This window comes from Anopheles merus, chromosome 2L (assembly GCF_017562075.2).
Source record: "Anopheles merus strain MAF chromosome 2L, AmerM5.1, whole genome shotgun sequence".
Lineage (NCBI taxonomy): Eukaryota > Metazoa > Arthropoda > Insecta > Diptera > Culicidae > Anopheles > Anopheles merus.
In genome coordinates this window covers 21,971,012-21,997,467 of record NC_054083.1, presented here as the reverse complement: position 1 = coordinate 21,997,467, position 26,456 = coordinate 21,971,012, and the positions used below count along the sequence as shown (strand labels likewise).

The following is a 26,456-nucleotide window of genomic DNA, read 5'->3' as shown; positions in this document are numbered from 1 at the left end:
GAGTATGAAGAAAGTATTTCACCGTTTAATTATAAAACAAAACTCAGCTTTTCACATTTAATGTACAGCGTTTTTCCTTTTCCGGAGTTCAATGGAAGCAGACACCAAATTAGTGTTGATTAAAGAAAATTATCCAGCCAAAAGGTCCGTTCCATTATTCCATTCCAATAACTTCCGACCAGTCGCACAGAGGTCAGTGGGGTTCGCTTTCATGTATGATTCAGAAAGCAATGGTATAAAAAACAACCCTTACAGCAGCTTAATAAAGTACTCTATTTGGTTCACTCATGCAATGGCCGGAAATTACAGTCGCCAACACAAAACGGGAACAGACCCACGCTGCCCAGACCACATACGCTGCCATATTTGCCAATTCTCCCACTCTTCCTCGCACTACAAAACCATGTTAACACCGGAATCCAATAAAGGACTGGCAATATAAAAACACACCTCTCAGCATACACACACACACACCCTCACTCACTACTTCTGATACAAACGAGGAACAGGCAAAACAAAAAATGCATTCATACTGCATCGAGCACAGGCAGCAAGCAGGATCGTGTTTTATGTGCCGCCAGCTTTTTTTGTTGTTGCTCCCAGCTAGACTGCAGCAACGAGAAGCTTTGTGGCTGTTGATTTGCTGTTGATTAATAATTGTACGATTGCCGTAATTCTTGCCCCCTTTTTGCATGCATGCTGTAGCACCAAACAGTACTGTGTAGCAACGGTATGTCGGGGTGTCTAGTTTGTGGTTTTTCTGTGGGAAAGTTTGATATATGCCGCTTTACATGTCTGCGCTACGAACGAATCGAGAAAGGAATAATATACAGCAAAAAAAGAAGCTCACTTTGAAAACCAAATTCAAAACCAACGGAAGCTTGAATGTGTGTGTGTGTGCGTGCGTGTGTGTGTGTGTGTGTGTCTGATGTGCAACGCCACCTCGAGGGTGCTTAATTTTTAATTAATCTCACCATCACCACCACCACCACCATCGCAGTAGCAGCAGTATCAGCACCGGAAAGCGTCCGGACTGTACCTGCTACCATTCCGGAAGCTCCGGTCACATTTCACGAAGTGTTGATACACCTGTCTCGTTGTTTGCGTGTGTGTGCTTGTTTGTGTCGGTTGTGGTACTTTAAGAACGGGTTCTTTACGGTTAGGAAAAGCACAAGGCTTACTTTGATGGTTTAACGAGACACGTTTTATGGTTTCCATCAAGCGCCACGTGGGTGCTTACACAATGTAACAAGTGGGATTAAAAGTGGGCTGCAGCATTAAGCTATGCATAATTAATGTTTTCCATTACTTCTATGCTCTGTTAAGGTCGAAAGCGGCTTTAAACTATTTGAAAGTTATGTTTATCGGCTTCAAAATGCAGTGCAAAAACTATACTGAAATCAGAAAAAAACTTTTTCTTTTCATGCTAACACAAACACAACATGTGAAAAAACGGTCCATCGCTGCCATACGAAATCGTGAAGCGATTGAACTGTCCCACAATAGTTTGTGTAGATCGAATTCGGTGAAAAAGGATTACGTACAATAATCTGATTCACTAGCCGTGGTGGTCCCGTTCGCCCGCGAGCGCAAAAGGTTGCCAATGCCAAAAGCCCGATTATTCCGATGCCGTATGCGCGGTCACTGGGCCGGATACGATGATGGCTGGTCGCCATCTGCCATTCACCTTCAGTTCTTGGAAAATTCTGCGTATTAGCGCACACCGGCGTTGGTGCGCATCAGTGAGCCGGGCTCGTCGTCGCTGAACGCATTCCGAAATCCCGGCACTCATTCCGCACTCGAACCAATCACGGCAGAACCATCACCGGCCACCATTCACACGCCATTCTAGCGATGGGCTTTCCATTTTATTGCGCAGGAAGGGGCGGCCCCGTGAAAAGAAGAGAAAAATTGCTCCCATCATTAAACTAGCAGCACCGGGAATGGAAATGAATTCGTATGAAAATCTCATCAAATCTCTATCATCTCGTCGCGTTCGGTCCGGTCCATCCGGCACAGCGAGTGGTCGCCAGTGGTCGCACTGCGTTACGCCACTCTCCAGCTTCCCCCTGAGGGTATGTTTGGAATTAAATTCCCATGAATGTAATTGTGTTATCTGTGCAATGGTATTATGGGTCGAACTGTTCCTATTCCTTTCTTTTTCGCGAGCTCTCTTTCTCTCCATCGCACACACTAGCTCTCTTGATTCCTCTCGGTTGCACGGCAACGGCAATGACAATGAATTGGATAGTTAATTTTGCGCTCATTTTGACGCCTCTCCTCTGCCCGACGGTTTGTGCATGAGTTGAGCAGTGTAGTAGTTGGCCGTTTAATTGCTGGTTTGTGTGTGTTGAGCAGTTACCCCCGCCAAACCAATTCATACTTCCTGGAATTTGAATAGGGACGTTTGCATTTCCGTATCCCCGAAGAAAGATCCTTAAACACAGCTACATAATCTAAAAAAAAATTGGAAGAATTACCAAGGATTGATAAAATTCATTAAACACTCCATTTAGCTTCTATTTTGTTACTGCCACAAAGGCTCAATGCCACTCACTCACTCACTCTGAACAATTAGCGTTGAATTTGAAGCAACTCTTTGCCAACGCTTGAAATTCATAAATTGTGCACACTTTCATCGCTCATCGCGCGTGAATGCAAACTGCCTCTCAAACTTTGTTTCCTGCGTAACCATTTCATCATAGCTTTACTAAGTGTTTTCTTTGCAATTCCCACCAAACCAAACCAACTCGACAAACACAGTTTTCAATTCAGGTTATTTTTTGTTTTTTTTTTTTTATTTCACTCTGCCTCATTCTCTCTACTCGAACTGCAACGTTTCCCCCCTTCCTAATTGACATTAACATTCAGGAAGTGCAAAACGCTCCTCAAGTGGTTACAGCGAAACTTTCCCATTCTTTTTTTTTCCACGCCACTATCCGGTGGAAGTGCAGCAAAGCTCTCGCCATCGGAAAGAGTTTAGCTACGGAAACAGGGAAGCAAAATTTTGCATCCCCTGACAATCCCATCCCATCGCGCGTGGCGTGCGAATGCTTTACGGCGTTTTAAACATTTCTTTAACAAACACAGAGCGACGATAAAATCAAGCTTTCAACTCTCGAAGGTACGCACACTCACCCAGTTTGGGAAGGGTGAAGTTTGCTACTTTTCGCTCAACAACTTTGGTTGCTTGCGAGGAGGGAAATTTTTGTTGCTGCCCGCCCCGTAGGCTGATTCTTGCTGTGGCTTCGGGCGCTTTCGAGTTCATTTTCAATGTCGGTTTGCTCATCCTTTTCCCTCTCACTCTCTCTCGATATGTTTCAGACCCACTAAAGCTTTCAGTTGGAAATTTTGCAAACAAAAGTCCTTCATTAGCAGGCAGTTCGTTTTGCCCCGCTCTCGTGGTCTTTTGAGGACTGGGCAAACCCCGGAACACAATTGCACACTGACACACAGCACAATACCCGGTACAATTTTGTTGTTTAAACCTGACGCAGGATGGTTGCTTTTTCTTTTTGTAACTTCGACAGAGGCAGGGCAGTAGGACGATGGAGGACTCATCTTTGGGTGTGTGTGTGTGTGTGTTTCCAGTGTTTTTGGCGTCCTGCTGCCGACAGCTCGAGAGATACTGAAATCCACTTAAGCTAATTTAATTTCTACTCCCAAGTAGCGGCAGTCTGCGGGTGCGTAAGTCTGCCGGGTGAAACCACAATCTTTACCTTGTGCCTTCCTGGGCAGGATGGTGCGGGAAAAGCGCGCGGAAACTATACCTCCATCTTGCCAATGCCCCGGACCTGGTTGTCATTGTTGCGCCTGCACAGTCGGTACACGGTCGTTTAGTTACTTCGGGCAGACATGAACGGCAACATACATACATACATACATACAGACTGGTGTGACTGTTTTGTTTCGCATCTCAATGCTCTCTTGTTATTTGCTGGCGACTCAACGGTTGAAGCATGATGGCACGGAAAAGCCAAAAACTGTCAGAAACCTGCACCTGACAATTGCTAAATGGAAAACTCTGTGCAACAAAGTATTTTTGCAACCATTTCCTTCCAAACGTGCAGATGAGCATGAAGGTGGGGTAAACAAAACCACAAATGAGAGTTGCAGGAGATGGGGGGGGGGGGGGGCTCTCTGTTAATACTATCGTTCCACCTGCCACCCGACCCAAAGTGATATTTCTTTATGCACAAACGTAACCGAAAATAATGCATCTCGGGTGTACCATTTGCTTGCCTGGCTGCCTGCCGAAGGAATTGGTGCCACCATTGGTTGAAGAGCAAGGGGTGGCGTTTTTGTGTGGCGGGTCCTGGTCCCAGGAGCCATACCGCTCCCAGGTGGCGCTCACCTGTTTCATCCTGCCAGTTGTGCGGCTGCAGTTTTGCAAACTTCCAGCAGAAAGAAAGTTACAGTACGGAGGCAAATCTCATTACCTGCTACTACTGGGTTTCGTGTGCAGCAGACGGTTGTGGCTCTGCTGTTGTGGCGGTGTGTATTGGTGCGGAGAGGTCGAAGGTGTATTGCGTTGATGGGAGAAATTTTTAATTGGCTCTAGATTAGTTTGGATCAGCTAGTAAGCTCTGATCTACTCGGGAAAGTAAGGGAGCGAACTTGCTTTTTATCCAGCAGCGGGAGAAATTGCAAATGGCAGTTGTCGGGGGGAAGGACGGAATGCAAATTTAATTCCAGTTAGGTACGGCAATTTCTCCAATGCATTTGGATTGCTGCTCCGTAGTGTAGTGCGGAACTGTTTAGTGGCTGTTTGTAGGGAGGAAAAAACTGTGCAGTTTGAAGGGTGTGCGAATCATTTCAACTGTGCAATATCGATGTTCTATCCAAATGTTACCTGGGTATGTATGTAAGTGATTTAAAATCATTTTCTATTGCATGAGCAAAACTAACGCCTAAATGTATGCTTTAGTATAGTTTATATTTAGTTTTAAAATTATTGGGGCTAATTAATCATAAATAAAATGCTATTACAACACTTAAGATGTGAGATACACACAATCAGAAGACATACAAATATTGCATAATTTTAGTTTGAAATTAAAAACAAAGTAATATAGCCTGCTATTCACGTTTCAGCGTACAGCGCCTGAAGGTATGCATTTTTTGTATAATTGCTGAAGTGATACTCAAGTATTCTGTGAATATGTTTTGCATATCTACAGGCGCTTTGCCAGCATCGCCACAATCACAATCTGAATGAATTTTAGAGCTTGTGTACCCCTTTAAGCCTTTATTTGTACATTTAAAAAACTCGAATCAAAACTATTGAGGCGCTTTAACGAATTGTTTACACATGCAAAGCCTTTGCGTTCGAAAAAAGCAGAGCAGCTCATCAGTCGCAAACCCAAATGGGCGAACCAGTGTAAACGGTGATGGTGGGTGGTAGTGATTTATTTACTTATCTAACCACCGGTTTTGCTCTGGAAACGGCCATAAAAACGGTACAACAATCAAACGCAGACGATACACCTCGTAATCGGAGCCAGCACACGTACATAAACACATACACATACATACCGAAACACATTAAGCACGGCTGGTAGGACGGAAACGGAACGAAAACGGTTCCGCCTGAATGAAGGGATATTTATGGAGTCCTGCTTTACCCGATGCCCCACGCCATTCGCCATTTGCCGTCCGTTGTTGCAATCGCTACCCTAGCTACCTTTGCTCCAATCTCGTAACCGATCAGTCTTTATGGAAGGGACATTTTTTGGTTTGTACCGATGAGGGAAGGGAGAGGATCTCCACTCTCCCTTTTCCAAATGCACACCGATACATCCTGGCGAGGCCAATTAATTGCCCGGTCGTGCCGATTGTGTGTAGTGCTGCTGTTTCGTGGCCCTTTTTTCCTTTACGGTTCGTTGGAATAATAATTGAACGGTCGCTTTTTATGACGATAACGACCACGGACAACGAGGACGATGACCAAGAAACGATTGTTCCTTGAACAGACGCTATTGTGCGTAGATTTCCTTGGGAAGTCTTGCATTGTTTAGTCTTTTTTTGTGCCGGGACCAAAGTGAGCTTGTGTCAACCCGATTCTCTCTCTCTCTCTCTCTCTCTCTCTCTCTCTCTTTCTCCTTTTCTCTCTCTTTCTGTCTGTGGATTGTTGGCGTTGATCCTTGAGCCGAAACACTTGATCGGTCGGTTCGATTGGAACACAAGGTTCCTTTAACCCAGTGCAACTAAATGCCCCGAAAACACTTGGGTCAGGTTTATTTTTTTCCTGCGGATCGAGAGCAGACAGGGTTACGGGTGTGGCAAGAGGCCAAAGCTTCCCGAGCAGCAAACAATTTGAATCAAATTATCATCTAATTATGCATCACCCCCTCGAGCAAACCCTCTTACAAATCCCAGATCTCTTTCGCTTTTGTTTTTTTTTTATAAAAACAGGACACAGAGTAAGTACTATCATCCCAACACTCCCTATCATAATGGATTTCTGCTTTGTTGTTGCATTTTTTCTTTTTTGCTTTGTTACCCTCCGTACTCTTTGATGTGGTTTTGGAGGTTGGTGAACGGTATGATAGGTTTTTACACGAGCCTTTGTACAAAAAAGCAAGTACGAGAATCCTTACCATACCGACCCCGGTAGTGGTTGCAAGCAGAGAGAGTATACATATTTAGTACACTGCAGATGCCCAATTGTGTGTGTACTGCGGCCGGTCGGATAAGAGCCCACGACAAACGCGAGCGACGAACTGCAACAACAACAACAACAACAACAACAGCAACAACGACAATAGTGAATTAATTAGACAACAAAATAGCTAAGAGTACAAGCGGTTGATAATTGAACTGTGCACGCTAATTGACGCTAATGGGTTTTGTGGTGGCCTTCGAGAACTGCAACGTGGAATGTGAAACGGGCCGGTACCTTCATGGGAACTATTTTCGGTTAATTGGTGCTATCAGCCGTGTTGTTTCCTTTCGGGCACGGGCTCCACACAGCGGAAGCTGCACTAAAGTAGTTTGTATCGGAACATTTTAAAGCAAATTAAATCAACGTACAGTACGCGGTTGCAACGAGCAAGCGCATGGTACTGTGGTGCGTTACAGGGCATATGGGTGAAAGGAAAAGAAAATTAAATTACGCCGATATGAAGATAAAGTTTGCTACATTGTAACGAGATTGGTTGGAAAGTTGGGAACCTTTTAATGGGAAATTTATGCAATGATTGATAATGATGAGAAAGGTATACAACATTCGAGCTGCTGCTTTTCAAGGTTTCTTGAAATGAATTGACAATTCATTTATCTAGGATCTGGACGTAATAGCTCTTTACTATGAGCGCCTAAATGCATGCAAGAATATATTTTGTAATAATTAATTTGAATTTTATTTTGACGCCTAAATGTTTGCAATAAAATACACATTGATCGGTACAAAACCATGATCAAACCTCTCAAATGTAATATTTAGCATATCCTTCGGCGCATCTAAACTCATAACACTTTTACCGAGGGAAGATAAACAATTATGTCTCCAAATTAAAATTAGGTTTATAGGGTTTGGTCCTTGATAAAGGTTATCAAGATAACGTACTAAAATCGTCCGACACGCTATGTTTTCTCCAACAATGCAATTGTTCTGCTCACTACATTTAAAATGCAATTTAAGCTGGATTTCTACCAAGCAACATATTTCACCATCTATTTAAAGATCAATTAAACTTGTTACGCTCCGGCAAACAGGACTGCTTGCTTGCTGAAAGCGACTTTCTTGCTAGTGACACAAACCATGAAACCCATCCTGACACCAAACCCACCTCAAACCGCAAACACCACACGTGACGTGTGTCCACAATCATACCACGTTCGGAGAATGCATAAATGAATTCCAAAAACCGAATGGATCCATACGAATCTACCCGCTCCGGCCAGGTCCGCAGCAAACAACTTCATCATCACGGGTCTGGCCCGAAACCGTACCGTCGTGCGCATCCCTTTGATCATGCGGCTCCAGTTTCCAGGCGGTGCGAGCTGCCAAAAAGGCCCCCATTTGCTCAGGCGTGATCTACATAGGTACGGCATTTTCATTGGGATCGGACCGAGGCCCATTTTGCATTATTCCGGGCTTGGGATGGTGCAGGATTGTCGTCACGAAAATACCGTCCCGTGCGACGGTCTGCGGACATTGGTTCGAGCTATCTTCTTTTGTTGGGAACGAGCCTAGAGGGTAAAGATTCTTGCCCATCCGCTTGCAACCGGGCTAGCTAAACTGCAAGAATGAACCTGCCTGTCTGTGTTTAGGAGTGTCGTTTTTTTGTTATTTCTTTACTACATCCGGATAAACATTCGCATCCCTCATCTTGTCAACATTCCAAAAGTAGTCCCTTGGCTTCACTTGCCTCAATCCGTCTTGTCAGCTTGTTCGTTGGGACAAAACTAACCTAATGTGGGATGGGAAGACGATCAAACCCCATGAACAAGAAGGTCCGATTCAGATGTACTCTCAACATTCTCTGAAAAGGAACAGGAAGATACAGGATCTGGACCATTATGTGGCACGGTGCACGGGGGTCTATTAAATCCCTTTTCGGCGAAAGCTTCCTACAAGGGTAGCAAGGGTTGGAATGTTCGTACACTTCCTCTTTTCCCAGTTTCATTCTCACCGTTTATTAACCCATTGCAGGGCCATACGGTTTATCTGTGTGTTGGTGTAGCTAAGGCAACCGGTGGCAATGTGGCAATGTAAAATTTATGAAAACAAAACTAAAACCAACGAAGAAAATGTGGCACCGATAGGATGCTATGTCTGGGCAAGGGGTACATTATGGATATCTTTAGCAATTTTATCAATTTCGTGTGAAGAAAGGCAGTACATCTTCGTTGCCGTCGTTGCTGTGATACGATAATTTCACCTTCCGAGAGAGAGAGAGAGAGAGAGAGAGAGAGAGAGAGAGAGAGAGAGAGTTGCCATAGGGATAGCGGAAGAGTTTTAAAAGCCAGGCAATATCCTACTCTGGCCTCCTGACTTAAGAATAAACATTAAAAATTATTCGCGCATAAAATCCTATCCTATTCGTCTTGTGCACTCACACATGCACACAAGACTACCACTACTGTCACAGTGCAAGTAATTGATGGAATGTTTATGGCTTTTCCGGGGCAGTTTCTTCTCAAACCGGATCCCCCTTTTTATCGCTACTGTTGCCGCCCTAATCCAGGAAGAAACGACGGGCCGGAGTCGCAATCAAGAGTAATGTTTTTATGATACCAGTAAGCCTTTTTAATGAGGGCTTTCTGCAAAGGCTTAACCGGACGATAAACGGTGTTTATGTTTGCAGCAAACGGCTCATTATCCCTGTGTTTTTTTTCTTCACTTAGTTTCTCTTTCTCTCCTCCCTGAACCTTCTGTGACTACGGGGAAAAAGGATGTTTTGATGACTCAGTCAAGCAAAGGATCCCGTGTCATTGGAACGTGAAAGAAGCTGTGAGAAAGTTAATCACCCCATTGTGCAACGGAGTTGGACGAATACTAACACACACACACACACACACACACACGAAATGGAGCTGACCGGATCAAATCTCGTTTCTAGTCGCTCTGTTTAAATCCACGTGTCATCAGCGTGTCCCCCGTCCCGGTCGGAAGCGGTCGGAAGAGCTGCGTAATCCTTTCGGATACGGACATTACGTGCTGGGACTCTGGAATGATTCCCCAAAGTGCGAAAAATGGCTAGCAGTATTCGGTGCACAATTCCCAACGTTAATTTACGGGAAGCTTCGTGTGGTTTTCTCTTTTGCCGCCACCGGTACTGTTGCACCTTCGGTCCGTTCGATTTTTATGGCACGGGGGTTTCCTTGATGCTGTCGTGCTTTGGGCAAATATGATGGGAAGTTGTGCAAGTGCCCAATGTGCACCGGCATTTAATCAAAAAATGATTGGAAGGAAGCGAGGAACACCTGTTGCATGGTTTGCAATATATTGCGGGGTTTGCATGTATGTACATTAACATTTACGTAAGTGTTTTAGCTAGATGTGATTGTTTTACTTTATCGGTAATGTAAAACTCAATGCGTATAAGGAATCAAATAGCTTTTAGGTTAGTAAATTTAGGTTATAGCTGTGTTTAAAGCTGTTAATTTGCTTATTAATCACATAAATCACGTTTTGCATACCTTTAGGCCCAATAGGCATTGGCATTACACTTTAGTAAATGCAATTAGTCGAAGATTTTGTCATGACACTTTTAATTTCCGTTATATGCATGATATAAAACCACGTCGATTTGATATATCGGTTACTAGAAAATGTTTGACAATTTATTGCATTAAAATGAGTAATCTATCTTAACTTTCCACATCCAATCTCAACTTTCAAACAAATATTTATGTCAGCCAACCAACCAATATATCATTATTTATTATCAGTTTCCATTAAAAGGTTACTTAGCCGAGTTCACGGACGACGACTACGCGCTGACGCTAATTGTGATTTACTGTACATCCAATCAATTCGTTCCATAATTGACGCCGTCGAAAAGAATCGCTGCACTAAAGTGTAAAGCAGACAACGAACCCTCTTCCCTTCCTTCTCAACCACTTCAACCGGCGAGGTCCCCCCCACCCTGTTTAAACTCGCGATCTTGTGCGATCGATTCACACCCAGCGTCGACAGGTTGCATATTTAATCCACCGCCATCACTTCAGCCTCTCACGCCGGCGCCAGCGCCATAAATTTCGATTCGAGCGCGTACCGCACAATTAGCGAGCTGATAGATATTTCGCACAAATGGGTGTTTGATGTACTTTGCCAGAAGCATTATCGTGCTGCGGATAAAATATTCAGCCCCGTCTGTAGCCGGCCCCTTTTTTCGGTGTTGTCTTTTGTTTTTTTTTTTTTTTGTTTGTTGCTTTAAGTGTTATTCACAATACTTTGCTGTGGGTCGCCGAGGGAAAATGGTAAGCGATTTTTTTCCCCCAGATTAGTGCCTCTTCCCAGATTAAAGAACAGAAGTGGATAAAGATATTACAGTGTCAAACTTTGGCATTAGTGTGAACGCTGCCGGCGTGGGAATCGAACGATTGAGCATAAGTGAAATGATCCAAAGCTCGCAGCTAACGGAGATCTTCATTGCAGGATAGACTTTTCTGATGATTATGATAAAATAGCGACGCCTAGTATTGAACGTCGTTGTATTCTTCTTCTACTTCTTCTTCTCAAGTATTGAACTATACAATTTATTTACGCTCAAAGGTATCAACAGTACTTCAAAAAGCAATATTTCTTGTTTTGTGATTGATTAAAAGTTTCACGCTCGCATATAAAATAACTTCAAAAGTTCACTTAGATTGCCGTTCCCGGGGCCAGCAGAGCAGAGATGGATCAAAGATATGCCCGATACATTGAGCGGTTGTGGTTCAGCTCGGTCCGGTACAAGCCTCCAGCCACCAACCAGGCCGCGATGCTTGCTGAAAGTTTGATCACCAAGAGCAGCAAAAATAGCGCTCAGACACGGAAAGGTAGAGCTGGAACAGCTGGAGAGGAAAACCGGCCGAACAAAATACATACCAGAAATGGTACGGAAACTTTTTAATTGTCAAAGTCCGTCATTGATTCGTCCGATTTGGCCTTACCTTTCCAGTTGCTTCGTGCAGCCATTTTACGTTAAATTTATCTCAATACGCTCCGTACTGTCCGGACAAGGAGTGGGTCTCGCAAGCAAGGAACACTGTGCAAAACAGCATTTACTTTAATCAAACACATTAAATTAAACTCCGATTTTGTATTTGTGCGTGAAGCTTTCACTGTGTGTGTGTGTGTGTGTGTGTGTGTGTGTGTGTGTGTGTGTGTGTGTGTGTGTGTGTGTGTGTGTGTGTGTGTGTGTTTGTGGGACTTTTTTCAACTTCCAAGTTGGCGTTGAAAATAGGAAATTAGTTTCCTCCTCGGTCAAACGATTACGTTTCCACGGAAACGTTGCTGCGCAGAGTTTTTTGATTGGCTGCCGGTAAGCAACAGTGCCGTCGAAGCCAGTAGGAATGGATGAAATCGATTTCCTTTCCATCTTAAACTAATAACGGCACATACACACACACAGTGTTTCCGGACGGCCGATGGTTGAAATCAAATTTAGAAATAAGGTTGAGACATAAATAGCATAATACATTTTCTTGCTGGGTGTGAAACGAAATTGAATAGCAAATTTTGTCAAAGCAAGATAATATAGTTTATCAAATATTTCAAGAGTGCTAGTAGTTGCTGCTCATCTTATTAAATTAATATTAAAGTTTGTATACTTAAACTTCGTTTGATAAATCCAATCAATATTTCAACTCTTCCTTTGATGCTGAACCATCGTACTAGCTCGATTGCTACGCTAGTAAAGCACTTGATTACACCGACCCCCATCCCTACATTTATACTGTTTTCCACCAGTAGGTTTACAGGCGCTACCGGTTCCACCCAGCTAGCCAGCGTTGGCCGAGCAGCCAATTAATTAGCTTAACATTTATTTTGAACCGCTCGCAGGCTCCGGTAGCCTTGGTGCGAGGTTGTGTAGCAACGGTCGTGTAGTAGCTGCTGTGATCGTGCCAGCCAGTTGACAACGGAAGCGTAGACACGTAGACACACACGACACACGGACGCGCGTCGGAAGCAACCGGCCGTACCAAAACGCTGCGTGCAAACATGTTTACATGGTCTCACCGGTTCATCCGGATCGGTTCCCGAAGCATCCGATTGGATGGAGCAGCATCGGTACCGGTCTCTTGGGGGCATTTTCGGACCGAGATGGAGACATCGCAGCAAACGTACGATCTACATGTGTATGTGTGTGTATGTGTGTGTATGCAAACACAGAAACACTCGCTCTGGGTATTGGCCGGTTTGGATCCGATTTAATTGAAGTGGAAAAACATAACATTAATCACTTAATACTGTTCCGAGCTGTTTCCTTCTTCGTGTGTGTTTCTTTGTGAGTTTATACCCGATCCACAACATGGAAAGAGGAAGGATACAAACTGGTCGGTTTGTGTGTGTGTGTGTGATACTCGGAAAGGATCCGGATGATGTGTTCGGCGAAATCGAACCTACACTAGCCTTCTTTACATTGCTACCCCCTACTTCTTGCATACTGAAGCACTGAAGCAACGGAAGTATGCAAATATTTGTCCACATCTCACACGTACTGGGGAATGTGGCGGAACCTCCGCTGGACTTGGTTCATCCTCCAGCCAACGGAATGTCCCGTTGTGGGAAGAAAATCCAATCGAAATAAAGTTTTCCATTAAAGCTCTAGAGAACAGAGGCGGACAGGATAGGGGGTTTTAGCGTTCCTCCTGCCACGTGTAGGTCAGTGCGTGGGGATCTTCTCAATCCCCAAGACAGAATGGTTTGCATTAAGGTAAGCTTACGGTAGAATTAAGCTAAACGAGTGCCCTGTTCGTTGAGCACACCTTAATTGGTGGTCAAGAAGGTGCTACTGTAAGTGTTGAAAAATGAGAACATTATGCGCTGATTGTCGTCGCCAGTGTGAGGAATAAGCTGGGTGATTATTAGCAACGTGAATTAACAATGTAACTCGCCTTTTGCTGGTGAATGATTAGGAAATAATCTGTTACTTTGAAATGAGCTTTCAATTCATGATTGGTCGTATTTTAATTCGACCACTTTATAAAGTTAGTCCTTCGAACCGGATGCAGTGAATTACAAGGGTTTCCATGTTTATTTGGTTCTTTTTCAAGGATTTTTAGATGATTCTCGAATGTGGTTAAATTCTACGAGCGAATTAGAATATATCTAGTTTTTAAATTCATCAAATTAAATTTATAGACCCTTTTCAACATATTTTTCAATCGCTCCCAAACATTATTGTCATCGTCGGAACATCTGTCAAACAAATGATTCAACATATTTTGTGGATATAATCAATAACAGTTTGAGAGATAGATTCAAAAATATGTTAGGAACAGCCTATTAATCGAGGCACAAATTCCAACGAAATCGAAAAACATAAAAAAATCCTTGGAAAACCCCCGTATCAGCCACGCTAGCTAGCGGTAGGCTTCTAGCATTTTCCAAAGCTTGCTCAGTTTCCAAAACCCCCAACCCAAACCTCGGTGGGACGAGGGCAACGCGAGCTAAAGTTCATTCCAATGCACCAGTTATTTACCGTTCTCCTACGCAAACATTTACCCCCAGATAAGGTTATGAAAATGGCGACAGAACCATCCGGTGCGTATCTGCTGGTCATCTTTCTCGTTTTATTTGTGGAAAAGCGCTTTACCCTGGCCACCTCTCGTTGCTTCTTCCTTTTTTTGGGGGGGGGGGGGGAGGGATGGAAAAAACTCGTACCGTATCGATGATGGTGTCGTGTTAGGTGTCGCGCGTTATCGCGTGACTCTACCTTTGTCTGAACAAAGCCAAGCAAGACACATACAAACAAAAAACGCACTCGGGCTCGTTTAGCAATATGGTGCGAAACACCGTGCACGCTGGCGCTTTGTTTATCATTGGAAACGGAAATTGGTGTTTGATTGTAAGGCGAGTGTGTGTATGAAGTGTGCCGGGAGACAGAATGAGCATGAGACAGGGCAGAAAAAAGAAACTCCCGGTGCTTTGTTGCGTTTCCGTCCAATCGACTTTGCAAGCCGGAAGTTGGAAAAGCTTCCACATTGACGTCCCCGGGGAAAAGGGGGACTTGTCTGAGCCAAATCAGGGGGTGCAGAAAGGTGGAGAGAAACACAACCCAACAGAACCTCATCGACAGTTCAATGATGAGCTAGTTGGCAGTGGCGAAAGCGCCCAAGGTCGATCCAAAATCAAACAAAGCAGGCGCAACATACACACAAAAACTGCTCGCTGCTGGGTGAGAGGGGAGAGGGAGGGGCTGGAAGGACGGTGGAGGAAATGGTGCATACACACATTCTCTACCGTTTCGATTAGCACTTGTTTAGCAGCGGTGTATGCTTAGCGGGTGGTTCGCTGATAAAGACTGTCCTTCCTCCCTGCTCCAGACACGTGCTCCAGCAAAGTTATTCTAGCTTCGTGTTCGAAATGGGCGCTGTTTTGCAATTGTCTGTATGGAAAGCGCGGGAAAAGCGAGACGGAACGACGGACGGTGTGTCTGTGTGTGGGTCGACTGGTCCAATAGATCGATTTTCCGATAGCGAGGCAAAAGGTTGTGCTTTGCACCGTTAACTAGCGCTCTAGTGTCTGCTGAAGGTGATAACGGATGGGTGATAGTGCGCAACAATTGCGCAATACAGCGAGTTGTTTGGGGAAGAGCGATAAATTGGTTGGGATTTGCTTCCATCTGATTTATGAAGCCATGGGTTTTGTCAGAGCTAGTTGGGTTGGACCTGTGAAAAAGGCCAATACTAAGCTAAATTGTAAGTGAGTTTTTAGCATATCAGAAGAAGCTTTTTTTAACTTTAACAACAAATCCATTTTTTGCTGGATCATTTTCGACTACCTAATCCTCAGTACTCGTGACAGCTAGAGTTATCTGATGTTAAATCAATGAGAGGGATCACAGTGAACATCTTTGCACAACTCAACCTCAAACCTTAAAAAAACAATTGAAGCATCGAAATTAAATATTAATTTCGCACTACTTTACCCACGCCGCATGGTCTAATGACCTTTCGGCACATTACAGTGGCACGTCGCTGTGGTCGGTTCCGCTGACGGTTCCGTTTGCGTCGCTTTTGGGACGGTTTGATGAAAGTGTTTCTTTTTCGGTTGTGCTTCATAATTTTGATTAATTGCCGTGCTCTTGGTCCGTCTTGGAGTACAGCGCAGTGGTGCAAAAACTGATCCACCGACACCAACAGGAACCACGACACTTTGCTGCACGCCGTCAGACAGAACTAGCAGTGCGACCTACTTCACTGCATCTTAATGACATCTAACTAAATGGACCGTTGAAAGATGGACCGTGAAGGTTTTGCCTCGAATGGGACGATTTATCAAACCGCGTATTGGCACGACTCCAGAGCTGAAAAGGATGTGACATAATGTTTCATGCATTTCGTTTTCTTTCTTGTTGTATTCCTCTGTGTTGCTGCATAATTAGCTTGAATGTTCATAGTGCTTCGCACTATTTGCTTGCACTGATTCAGCGCTGTAACAGTTGCAGCCGAATGGGATGAGTGTTTTAAAATTTACATCCAATTGCAAATGGAACTGTTTCGCCAATTTAAACGGTTTACCGAACGGCATTCCTATCCGTTGGCTGAAGTTGTACATAAATCTCCTCGCCCATGGAACCGGGCACGAAATCGTAATTCCAAAATCCGACCACTACGACCGCACAGCCGCAGAGGGTGGCCGTGTGTATTCCCGGTGTGGATCGGGCTGTAGAGCTGCGAATGCAACACAGGACTTTGCGCAAATACAGACACAGACACACACACACACACACACACACACACACACACACACACAACGAAACAGTTGGACCAATTTGGTCACGCCGTACACCGTTGGGCGGTATAGGCACAAGTGGGGCGTGGTACAAGCACTGAAATTTTGCTAGGAAAATAGCGACTGGACTGTGCGAAGGCTTTTGCCACCCATCTGGCTGGAATGGAAGATTGGCACTATTGGGAGGGAGCGAGGGAGCTATACGCACGCAAATGGGAGCGGTTTCCGTTTGTTCCGTGTCGCCAAGGACTCTACCAGCTCCTTGCCCTACGTTTGGCGATGGATTCGAATTCGGTTGCTCGCTTCGTCAAAATCGGGAAGACTGGATGATAAAGTAACACACCGAACCGAGGCAACAAACGACGTCAGATGCTGGATGCTGACAGTCCTATCACTACTACAACTACTGCTCCAACCGTGCACCGAGCACGGAGAAACGCCATTGTGCCGCTTTCATCCTTTCCGGCTTCGAACTGCATACATGTAGTAAACTCAATTAAACTGCTTTCGTAAAGTGGCAATCAAAGTATCGAACGCACCACTGGATTGGTTAATTTCCTGCTCGGAGTTTGTCCGGCCCGAACCGGCAGCCTTGTCTTGCTTGGGTCTCAAGAGGAGAGTGTTGCACACGTTGGACTTGCCAGTGTTACGCCACTAGTTTCCTCCTTTCGGCAAGCAAGGTTAGACATGCGTACCGTGTAATTATCTGCTCATAACGAGGTTCCTATCCGAACAAGGAGGGATAGATGGGTCAAAAACCGTACCCTGTTGATGATGAAGGTCTGGAAGGAGCTATTTCTTTTGTGTTTAAATTGCTTGTGTAATTGTGTAATGTTTGAAAAAAGGTTCCATTGCTTATATTTATTGACCTGAAGGAAATATGAGGAAATTGATAATTAAGATCACTTGTTTCTCGTTGATTGAATACTTAATAGCAGTTAATGAAAGTATTAAGAGCAATTCAGTATATTTTCAGAGCAGCCATTTCCAGCTATACTTAAACAAGACAAAAAAAGCTTTTACGAAAACCATGCAATCGCTGGCCAAAGCCTTTACAGCGATTAGCCTAGAATTGGAAGCAAATTAAATCGATCGTCGTGCTGCAGCTAGAATTAAAACTGTTGCCAGCCGCCCTTGGCCGTTTTCAATGCTGTTTCGCTCAATTTCCCACTCGGAAATCGCTCCACGTCCACAGAACACGAACCGCCCTGCATCACCTTTCCCCGCTATCGTCACTTTGTCACCGGGGATTGTTATGCACTTTTACGGTCGCGTCAGTATCGGGGACGGACGCAGTTCCTTCCTAGCAATCAACTCCAGCGAGCGATACTTTGCATAAGCGGAAGGCAAGATCGTGTGTGCGTGTGATCGTTGTCTGTCGGAGCTCCTTGTGCTGCCGCTGCTGCTGCTGCTGTTGCTGGTCGCCTGCAACGTCTAACCTTGCTGTGATGCCCGACGGTCGTGTCGAGAGTGTGTGCGGTGAGTAATTAAAATAATTACGCTACAGATTAACAAATTACCGATGCAACAGTGGAACAGCAGTTCGTGCCAGGGCTATCTGTGTTTTATATGGCTGACCATTTTGCCCACCGTCACCGAGCGTGTCACACGAGCGACACGAGACGCCCAGTTGGTGATTTGAGGTACAAAAAAGAGGTCACAGTCCAATGACAGATTTTATTGTTGGCAGTCAAGAACAAACATTTCCAAAACTGCTTAATTTTCTTTGAATGTTTTATGTTATTGATTGTCATGATAAATCACACTAGCGCTAGCGAAGCTTTAAGCAACAAGCACAACTAGGAGCATGTTTGAAATCGCAACAACTTTTGCTGCTTTAATTGAACGCACAACGACCACAAACAGAGCCTCAGGCTCGAACCACAATTTCCCGGAAGATCTATTTCTAATTAGCGGGGATTAAATGTCCCTGCCCTGCGGTGTTTCCAACGAGAGTGTTTCGTGCAAAACGTGCAGACACAGTCGTCGAGATGTGGAAAATGAATGTAACAACAATCAAACACCAAGCCTTTTACTTTCCGATTTTCCCCTCTAAAGATGATACTGCATCGAGCTGGGTCGGAAAGTGCTGGAGAGAAGTAGCAGCACCAGCAGCAGCAGGTTGGTTTTCTCGAGCCCATGGTGACAGCCCTGCGGCAGTTTGCCTCATACCTTTGACTGCTGTTGGAAAACTCATTAGTGTTAATTAAAGAGTGATTTTTCTCCGTCTTTTTTCCTTGGCTTACAACTCGAAACTGTACCCCTTTTAGTAGAAGGTTTGCATTACAAGCGCTTTACATCCTTCTCTCTGTGTGCTAACTGTCAAGTGTACGATGACGAATGTATCACGGCACTTGCTTCAAAAACAGCACATACCCGACCGGTTCCGGGAAGTGGATCGATCGGAAAGCTTCATCCAAACGCACGTGGTGCTCTATTACACCGACGGTTCACCGGAAAAATACAGGACGCACCCAACAATACCCGGTGGGCGTTATTAGACGGTGTTTGGTTGGCCGCTGGCAGAGTGGAAAGCTGGCAGCCGCCAGTACAGATCGACTTCCAGGCCCGGGCTGGGCCGATCCAGCTCTGGTGGCCATCCAGTGCTGGTTGGCTGGGGCATGAGAAATGCTCGAAGTTCGAGCGCGTCGAAGGTATAAGCTGTGCTTCTAGGAAAAGTGATGAGAGGCTGACAATGCCAAGGTTGGCACTGTTTATTGTTACTAGAAGAAATAATATTACTTCGGTGTACTGTTCGCTATAATGATTTGGGCCTGAGATTCATCGATGGAAGCCACCATGGTGCGAATTAGCGTTCATTGTAAGATCAAATTAATTCTCTTTTATGGTTTAAATATAATCACGTCCGATTGTGTGGGTGAGCGCGGGGCGAGCGGTCTATGAAAAGGCTAGCTAATTAGAGCTGGAAAATATTTTGGTAATGTACGATGTGATTTAAATAAAGAAAACTTATCGATATTGAGACACAAAATTCCTTTTTTTCGTGAAAATAATTCATCATATTGATTATATTTAACAAATAAGGCAAATCTTATAAGAAACTGCTTCTTTAAAATCAGAAATAGATTAGGTAAACCATTTTTTTCTATGGGTAATAAATACAATAGTTGAATGTGGGTAACATTAAAATGCTTTCAGGGAAATGTTTGCCAATAACACATTTGACAGTTATTAAAAAAATCATTTTCTGTTACAAAACGATAAGGCATAAGTTTTTTTTGTGTCATGATTGTTTCAATCCCTGTTCTTGATTGTAATAGTTTTATAGTGGATTCTTTTACATGTTTAGTCAGAAAGCTGAGTTGTAAGCCAGTCAGTGGAACAATCTGCTTCTTATTTTTATGACGATTTGATTTGTTTTTCTATGCTGCCTCACATTCTGCTTCAGTGCAACAATATTACTGAAAAATTACTGAAGGCACTGAAAGTCTAGCTCACTTCACTAGTGGTTACAGGCAGGCCTTGACCGACAACGGTTGTTGTGCTAAAGAAGAAGAAGAAGTTTCAGCCACCAACTGCCTAACTTCACATCAAAAGACAGACTAGTATCGTAAAACCTCCCAGAAATACATTTTTTTATTTCCTAACATATTGGAATATCTAATTAAATGTAAAAAATATGCTTCACTTAAGTAAAGAACTTCATCTCATATTTGTGTTATCGTTTATTTCTTTGTAAATACTTGGTGCGATATATCCAAACCAAAAGTTCAACAGAACAATTTGCTGGAAAAAATGAAAAATATAGTCAAAGAAAAGCTTGTAAAGGAAAAAATATCGCTTTGTGCAACCGAATCCCGTGCACATGCATCTTGTTACAACCCTGACGATCGTTATGAGCATGAATTATTACCAATTACATCACCGCCCAGTACCATTGACGGTGATGCGATTGTCACTGTAACACCGCCAACTATATTAGCTTGTGTCTTGTATGTCTTTCCCTCTCTAAATCTGCTGTCCATCGCTCTGTCTCACTCCGTTATCTTCATTGCCCTTTTCCCATGTTAATGCATTGGCGCGAAACGAATCGTAATTGTAACCGTGACGGCAAAAATGACAATAAACCATTCCCTTTCCCCTTGCGTGTCTCTCACGCTCGTGCACTGCCTGCTCGTGCATCGAACGGAAGCGAGACAGATCAAGGGAAACCCCTAATGCATGCAACGCTGCAACGATAGTGCACCGTGCCAAAGCGAGAGTGTCACTGCACGCACTAAATCATCGGATCGGTCAACGGGTGCACAATCATGATACATCCACTCAAACTCTAAACCACTAATACACAAACACACGCACACACTTTGAGAGAAGCAATATGGGGGGGGGGGGGTAAAGGTTCACCCCAAGGGTAAAGCGCACAATCACGAGAAATTACTGCATCTCCATTGCACTGGTCAATCATTATGACTTTTATCGGAGTGGCACTGGCGCTGAACTGATCATTGCATAACTGTCACTGACTCACTCACTGTGGCACGAATTAGAACGATTTTCGCTGCGACATTGCGCCCTCCCGGCCGTTCGACCAATTAGTTCGACCGACCGAATCTGTCAAAAACCCGTAAACGCGGTTTTGCTGAATCGTGTAAATTTGTGACTTGTGGCTTGTGATTAAAGATTGAAAACGTACGGCTAAGAAAAAGGGTGTGAGCAAATGGGGTTGGAAAAGGGTGTACTTACATATCAGTCGTTTGTAGCTCGAGCTGTCCGTCGTTTCCACCGTGGCGACGTCCGCGATCTGCAACGAGACAACGATACCGCATTACTGAACCAGGCGCACTACTCGGGCTGCATTTTGCACATGCACTGTTTGCCAGCCACTGGGGGCGAGCGGGTTGGAAGAGCGCAAAAGAGAGGATGGAGAATGGCAGTAAATGAAACTGAAACCGAAGCGTGTAAGTGTTCGCGTGCCGCTGTGAAACTAAAACGGACATAGTGCGGCGGGCGACGCGCTGGGTGTCAATTTACTGAGCAAGGAATGGGGAAATATTGATTCTTTTTTTTGCATGCAACCGGGAACATAAACACACTTACAGACACATACACACACATATGCACACTTGTGCTGAAAGCAACGCTAAATGGTCGGGTGCATTTGCTTCCGTTTACTATTGAATCATCGAAGAATAAAAGTGGGAAACAAACTTTCTCATTTTCTCTCCCCACTTTGACTTGACATGATCTTGAACTGTGAGGATCGTGCATCGATCGGTGCATTCCTTTACGACGCAAAATGTGTGTGATGTGTGTGATATGTGTGTGTGCGCTTGTGTCAGCGGGAGTGGGAAGTGTAAGTGTGGTGAGAGCATGTGCGTTGGATCGCATCGTGTGCCAATGAGAGGGCATTTACGAGACAAACGATCGTACTCACGCCAAGAGTGGGGTGCATCACTGACACAAATGCACGAGACAGGAGTTTTTTATTTATTTGGTGTGAAGGGTGGAAGAAGGGATAGTTGAGGGGTTTCCCTAGAAAGTACAGTCAACAAAATCGGCAGGAAAAAAACCCATTTGTCAGGATGTTTGAATAACACGTCGTGACTGTGACTGTTTTCCGCAGTCCATCGTTTGCCTTCTCCACTGCACAAGACGATACATGGGCTGATTTGCCAATTGTTGCACACAACCCAATTATTGCACACTGCGTATAAATTATTGTTTTTTTTCTTCTAAACAATCATAGAACATTCACGAAACGTAGCATTTTTCCTTAAACATTGAGGATTTCTGCCGTACATTCCACTGTTTTATTTTTTTTATAGCTATTTTTATATTTTTTAAACACATATGAAAATATTTTGACCAAAACGAATGGGTTTCTTAGCTGATCCGCTAAAGATTGAGCCTCACAAAATAAGGTTTATTTTGCCCTGTGAACCATTGAAACTTTATATTTTGATTGAAATCAAACAAATATGGTTAATTCTCACGATTAGGCAGCAAAACATTTGACATTTTGTGAAACACATTTATTTTAATCCACTGTTTAATAATTGTAGCAAATAGAGTACTTCAATCCTATTTATTGCACAGACCAAAGCTTCTTGTTTTTATCGTGCTCTCATTTTGAAAGTTTTTGTTAACCTTTAACGTGCGGCAGCAGGTGCAAGTGCGCTACTTATTTTTGCGGAATTCCGGCTTGAGCCAAGGACAAACATGTAATGTAACAGCATTTCGTATTGTCCTAAACACTATTCGATAGACTAACATCCATTTCAGGGCTCATTTTCGTCGATTTTAGTGTATTGGAAAGTGTGCAATAATTGGATATAAAGTGTGCAATAATAGAATTTGGAGTTTTTGTAAGTGTTCAACAATTGGAATTTTACATAGGATTGAAAATATGTATTTCTTGCCATTATAAATCATTTTTATCCCTAAAATAAAACATACATACTATTGTTTAATCAATAATGATGTATGTTAGGCACAAAGAACAAGAATATTGTGGTAATAAGCATCTCAAATCCATGAAGTGATTTGGCAGTTCCCTTAAGTGTGCAACAATGGGCAAATTATTCTATTGTTTGAATAAAATATTGCTCATATTGTGCTCGCAGTGTTTTCAATCTTAATTTAACGTAATGTGTAGTCTGCACAATGAAGCAATTTTACTAATAAAGGAAAAACAAAAAAAGCAGATTGTTACGAACCAATAAAAATAAGAATTAACTTTTTTTGTGGGCAACTCATGACTCTCTCGGTATCTATCTTTATTCAAATCTATTAACTTGTTTTGTGTGTTTTCGGAAATGATAATCAATGTATTCCATTGCTGTCCACAATTTGTTTTTTCTTGCTGATGTCTAAAAGAACCCAAAAAGTAAATGCGAAGCTACTAAGTCCTCCTCCGCCGGATGAAATGGATCTTTCTTTCCAGCTCGTTTCATCGTAACGTGGTAATTGGTTCTACACTCGATTGCATTCCCGGAAATGTCTTGTGCCGATTGGGAGTCGACAAATGGCTTTAACTTCATCCCACCCTTTCCAGCACATCACATCCACCCCCCGCCTCATGTCCCCGCCGCTGTATGTGTCTTCTACCGGATCACGAGCTTGGAACACAATTTCCCGCTTAGGCATCATTTTAGGTATGGGCACCATTTACGGATGATTCGTTGGGTGTGTCACGGAACGACTGCTGCATAGCATCTCGACCGAACCAATAATCGATCGGTAATTGACCCTGACTGTATCACTTGCCTGGCGGGGTGGTTGTTTTGATCTAATCTAATTGACACCTCGTGTGGACTAGTTTCGTAGTCTGCTGGATGATTGGAGATTGAGAACAACTCAGTAGAGGATCAACTTTTTCACTGATTTGATCAATCAACGAGGAATACATTACTTTCATTTATGTTTGATCGGATCCAAATGCATGTGAAGGCAATTTCACATGTTTAAGTGCATCGGACGATATCTTAAAACTGTAACATGTAATATTGGACGAGGTATAGCGTTTGACGGAAGAAGAGCGCGAATCCTCTCCGAGACGGTTTATTTATGTGATATGATTTTTCGTTTTTAGATCACATTCGGATGATGACGTTTACAATGTTATAACTAGAAGTTATTTGCTATACCCTTACAATGATATTATAAGCCTTTTTGTGTTGCTATTTTATCAAATCAACTGCAGCATTTGCCACGTTACGTGTATCTCTGCCTGATTGCATTACGATATCGTGTACTTCGAGCAAACAGAAAATAATCGTTTCACTTTAACCACCAGACTGACATGTTGCTGTTACATTCAAAATCTAATTTCTGGTTTGTCGCTATTCCCGCTTGCAGTGGGGCACGGAACTTGATTCAATTGGCAACGATTTTCCAAACATCCACCCTCGCTTCTAGCTCATACCCTACACAGTACGCTGGCACGTACAACTATTTTTTGTCCAATCATCCCCTAAGCGTGATCGTGATCCTGTTTTGGTGGTCGAAATCCCTCATCCTCTCATCCCAAACTTCCCTCGCCATTGATCACCGGTGGCAGAGCGATGATTCGCTGTAGGCAGCCCGCCTGTTCGTTGCACTCGGTGTCTCGTCTACCAGACCCGGCCCGGTTTGATGTAAACGACCCCATCATCATCAGTCAATGGCAGTCCCGGGCAGTGGCACCATATAATCCTACCATGTCGGCAGTAGCCCCCCCCCCCCTACGCTTGGTGTTGTTTGCTGTTGTGGCGTGGCGTACACAATTTTACGACTACCGGCCACGCAAAACCGGATATTCCTACGCCCGTGTGTATGTGTGTGTGTAGGTGGGTGCAAACCTACACTCATGGGACGAAGGGAAACGAACTTTAACTTTCCAACCAAAGGCAGGCAACAAGCACAGACTAGCTCTGGGGCTGGAGGTGAGGCCAAACAGTGCGCACGAAGTTGTTTAATCGTGGCCGCACACAATTGCGATCGAATGTCATCGAGTGCTGCACTTCAGCTGCAGTTTGGGTAATAGAGTGGACAGAGTGAGGGAAGCCAGGTTGGAGGGAATAGTTCGATTACGCAGAGGGAACGGGGATGATACAGTGTGCTATGAGAGGGTGACAAATGATAGCAAAGCAAAAAGGGAATGTAATAAAAATTGAACATTATATTAATGCCATTTTTGAAATTCCCTTGCCCAGCACACTGCGGTTTTCGTTACGATTGTTTAAGCAAGAGAACAGCACCGAACGATGGAATGGGATTCGTTTTCGATGAATCGTTTAATCTTAATGAGCACCAAACATGAACGATGACAATACATTTCATTGGACCGATTTACATGTGTTTTTTACAGTCCATTTTGTGCTCCGAGCACAATAAAGTGATTGCAGTGAAATCAATCGAACCGTAATCGATTGAAAACAGTGCGAGCAAACAAAGGGCACAAATATTGAACAAGTTTCGAGGAATTGGTGAAATGTTTAATTGTCTCGATGTAGCATTTATTTGCTACATTGATGGTATTGTTCTACCAAAAGTGGTGAAATTATTATGGTGAGGAATTTTGAGATTGAAAAACAATTCCAACAACTAGAAAAAACGAACTCAACACATCATGCCACACTTTTTTCAAATCATTCTCACGCTGTTCAATAATAATCGTATTTCACGAGTTTGAACAAATTTATTTGGCTCACCTTTTTCGCTATAGATAAAAAGCAACTGAGCTTCGGAAAGGAACACACTACCACCCTTCTAAACACTCAAAAACTTGCTCTCTCTCTATCACACACAAACACACTCTAGCCTGTGATGCGAACAACTCGCATCCGCAAAAGTCAATGATTGATTAAATTATCATAAATTCTCCTATCTATCACTGTCGACATCAGCCATTTTTCACACTCGTGAGCTGCGGGCAAATTCTAAGCGCCAAAGTCCAAACCTGCTGGTGGTGGTAGTGGTGCTGGTCGTACGAGCATCGCGCCCGGCAGCGACAGCGACCAAGCGTCTCCATTTACCGTGTGAGGTACCAAGCGTCTCCATCGATGGAAGCCGCCCTAATAGCCCGAGCTGCTCATGTGATACGAGCGTCCCGCCAGCGAAACAGGGACAGCCACACTTGGTGCCACACTGCCTGGGTGCGCTTACTGCTCGGACATCGTTTTCCGGTCACGGGCAGGATAATCTCGTTACGTGAACTTTGCTTCGCTCTTTCACTCAGTGATTTGAATATGAACTCACCTCTTGGAAGCATGACAAGCGTTTTTTTTTCGTGTGTTCCTCTCTCCATCGGCGTGCCCTTTTGCCTGCTAGATCTAAACCATTGCCTGCTTTACCTCTTACAGGTCACGTTCGGTTGTGCGATTTGTACTTCGTGGAAGTTGTGAAGAAGCAAATGGATGGAAAAAAGTGCAAAAAAGGACGTTATTTTTCAGCTGCCATCCCATGCTATGGCTTCTTGTTCTTTTTTTTGTTTACTTCTTCCCCTCATCTGCAGCGTTCGAGAAACAGCATTCCAATCATTTTTTCTGCATCGCTGCATTTCTGCGATGCTGCTGGTATTGCATTCCTTGATTTTATTCCTACTGTTTGGTGTGTGTGTGTG

The 26,456-nt window shown here is 43.8% G+C and overlaps 1 protein-coding gene across 16 annotated transcripts in view; it reads right to left on the bottom strand.

Annotated features, from left to right (window-relative positions):
- Positions 1–26,456, bottom strand: part of LOC121591570 — a 156,424-nt gene that overhangs the window by 19,028 nt on the left and 110,940 nt on the right. For all 16 annotated transcript variants that reach the window (XM_041912239.1, XM_041912240.1, XM_041912237.1 and 13 more), the window contains one exon: positions 21,098–21,155. In XM_041912239.1, coding sequence (XP_041768173.1) covers positions 21,098–21,155 — 58 coding nt within the window. The remainder of the gene's footprint in view (positions 1–21,097; positions 21,156–26,456) is intronic.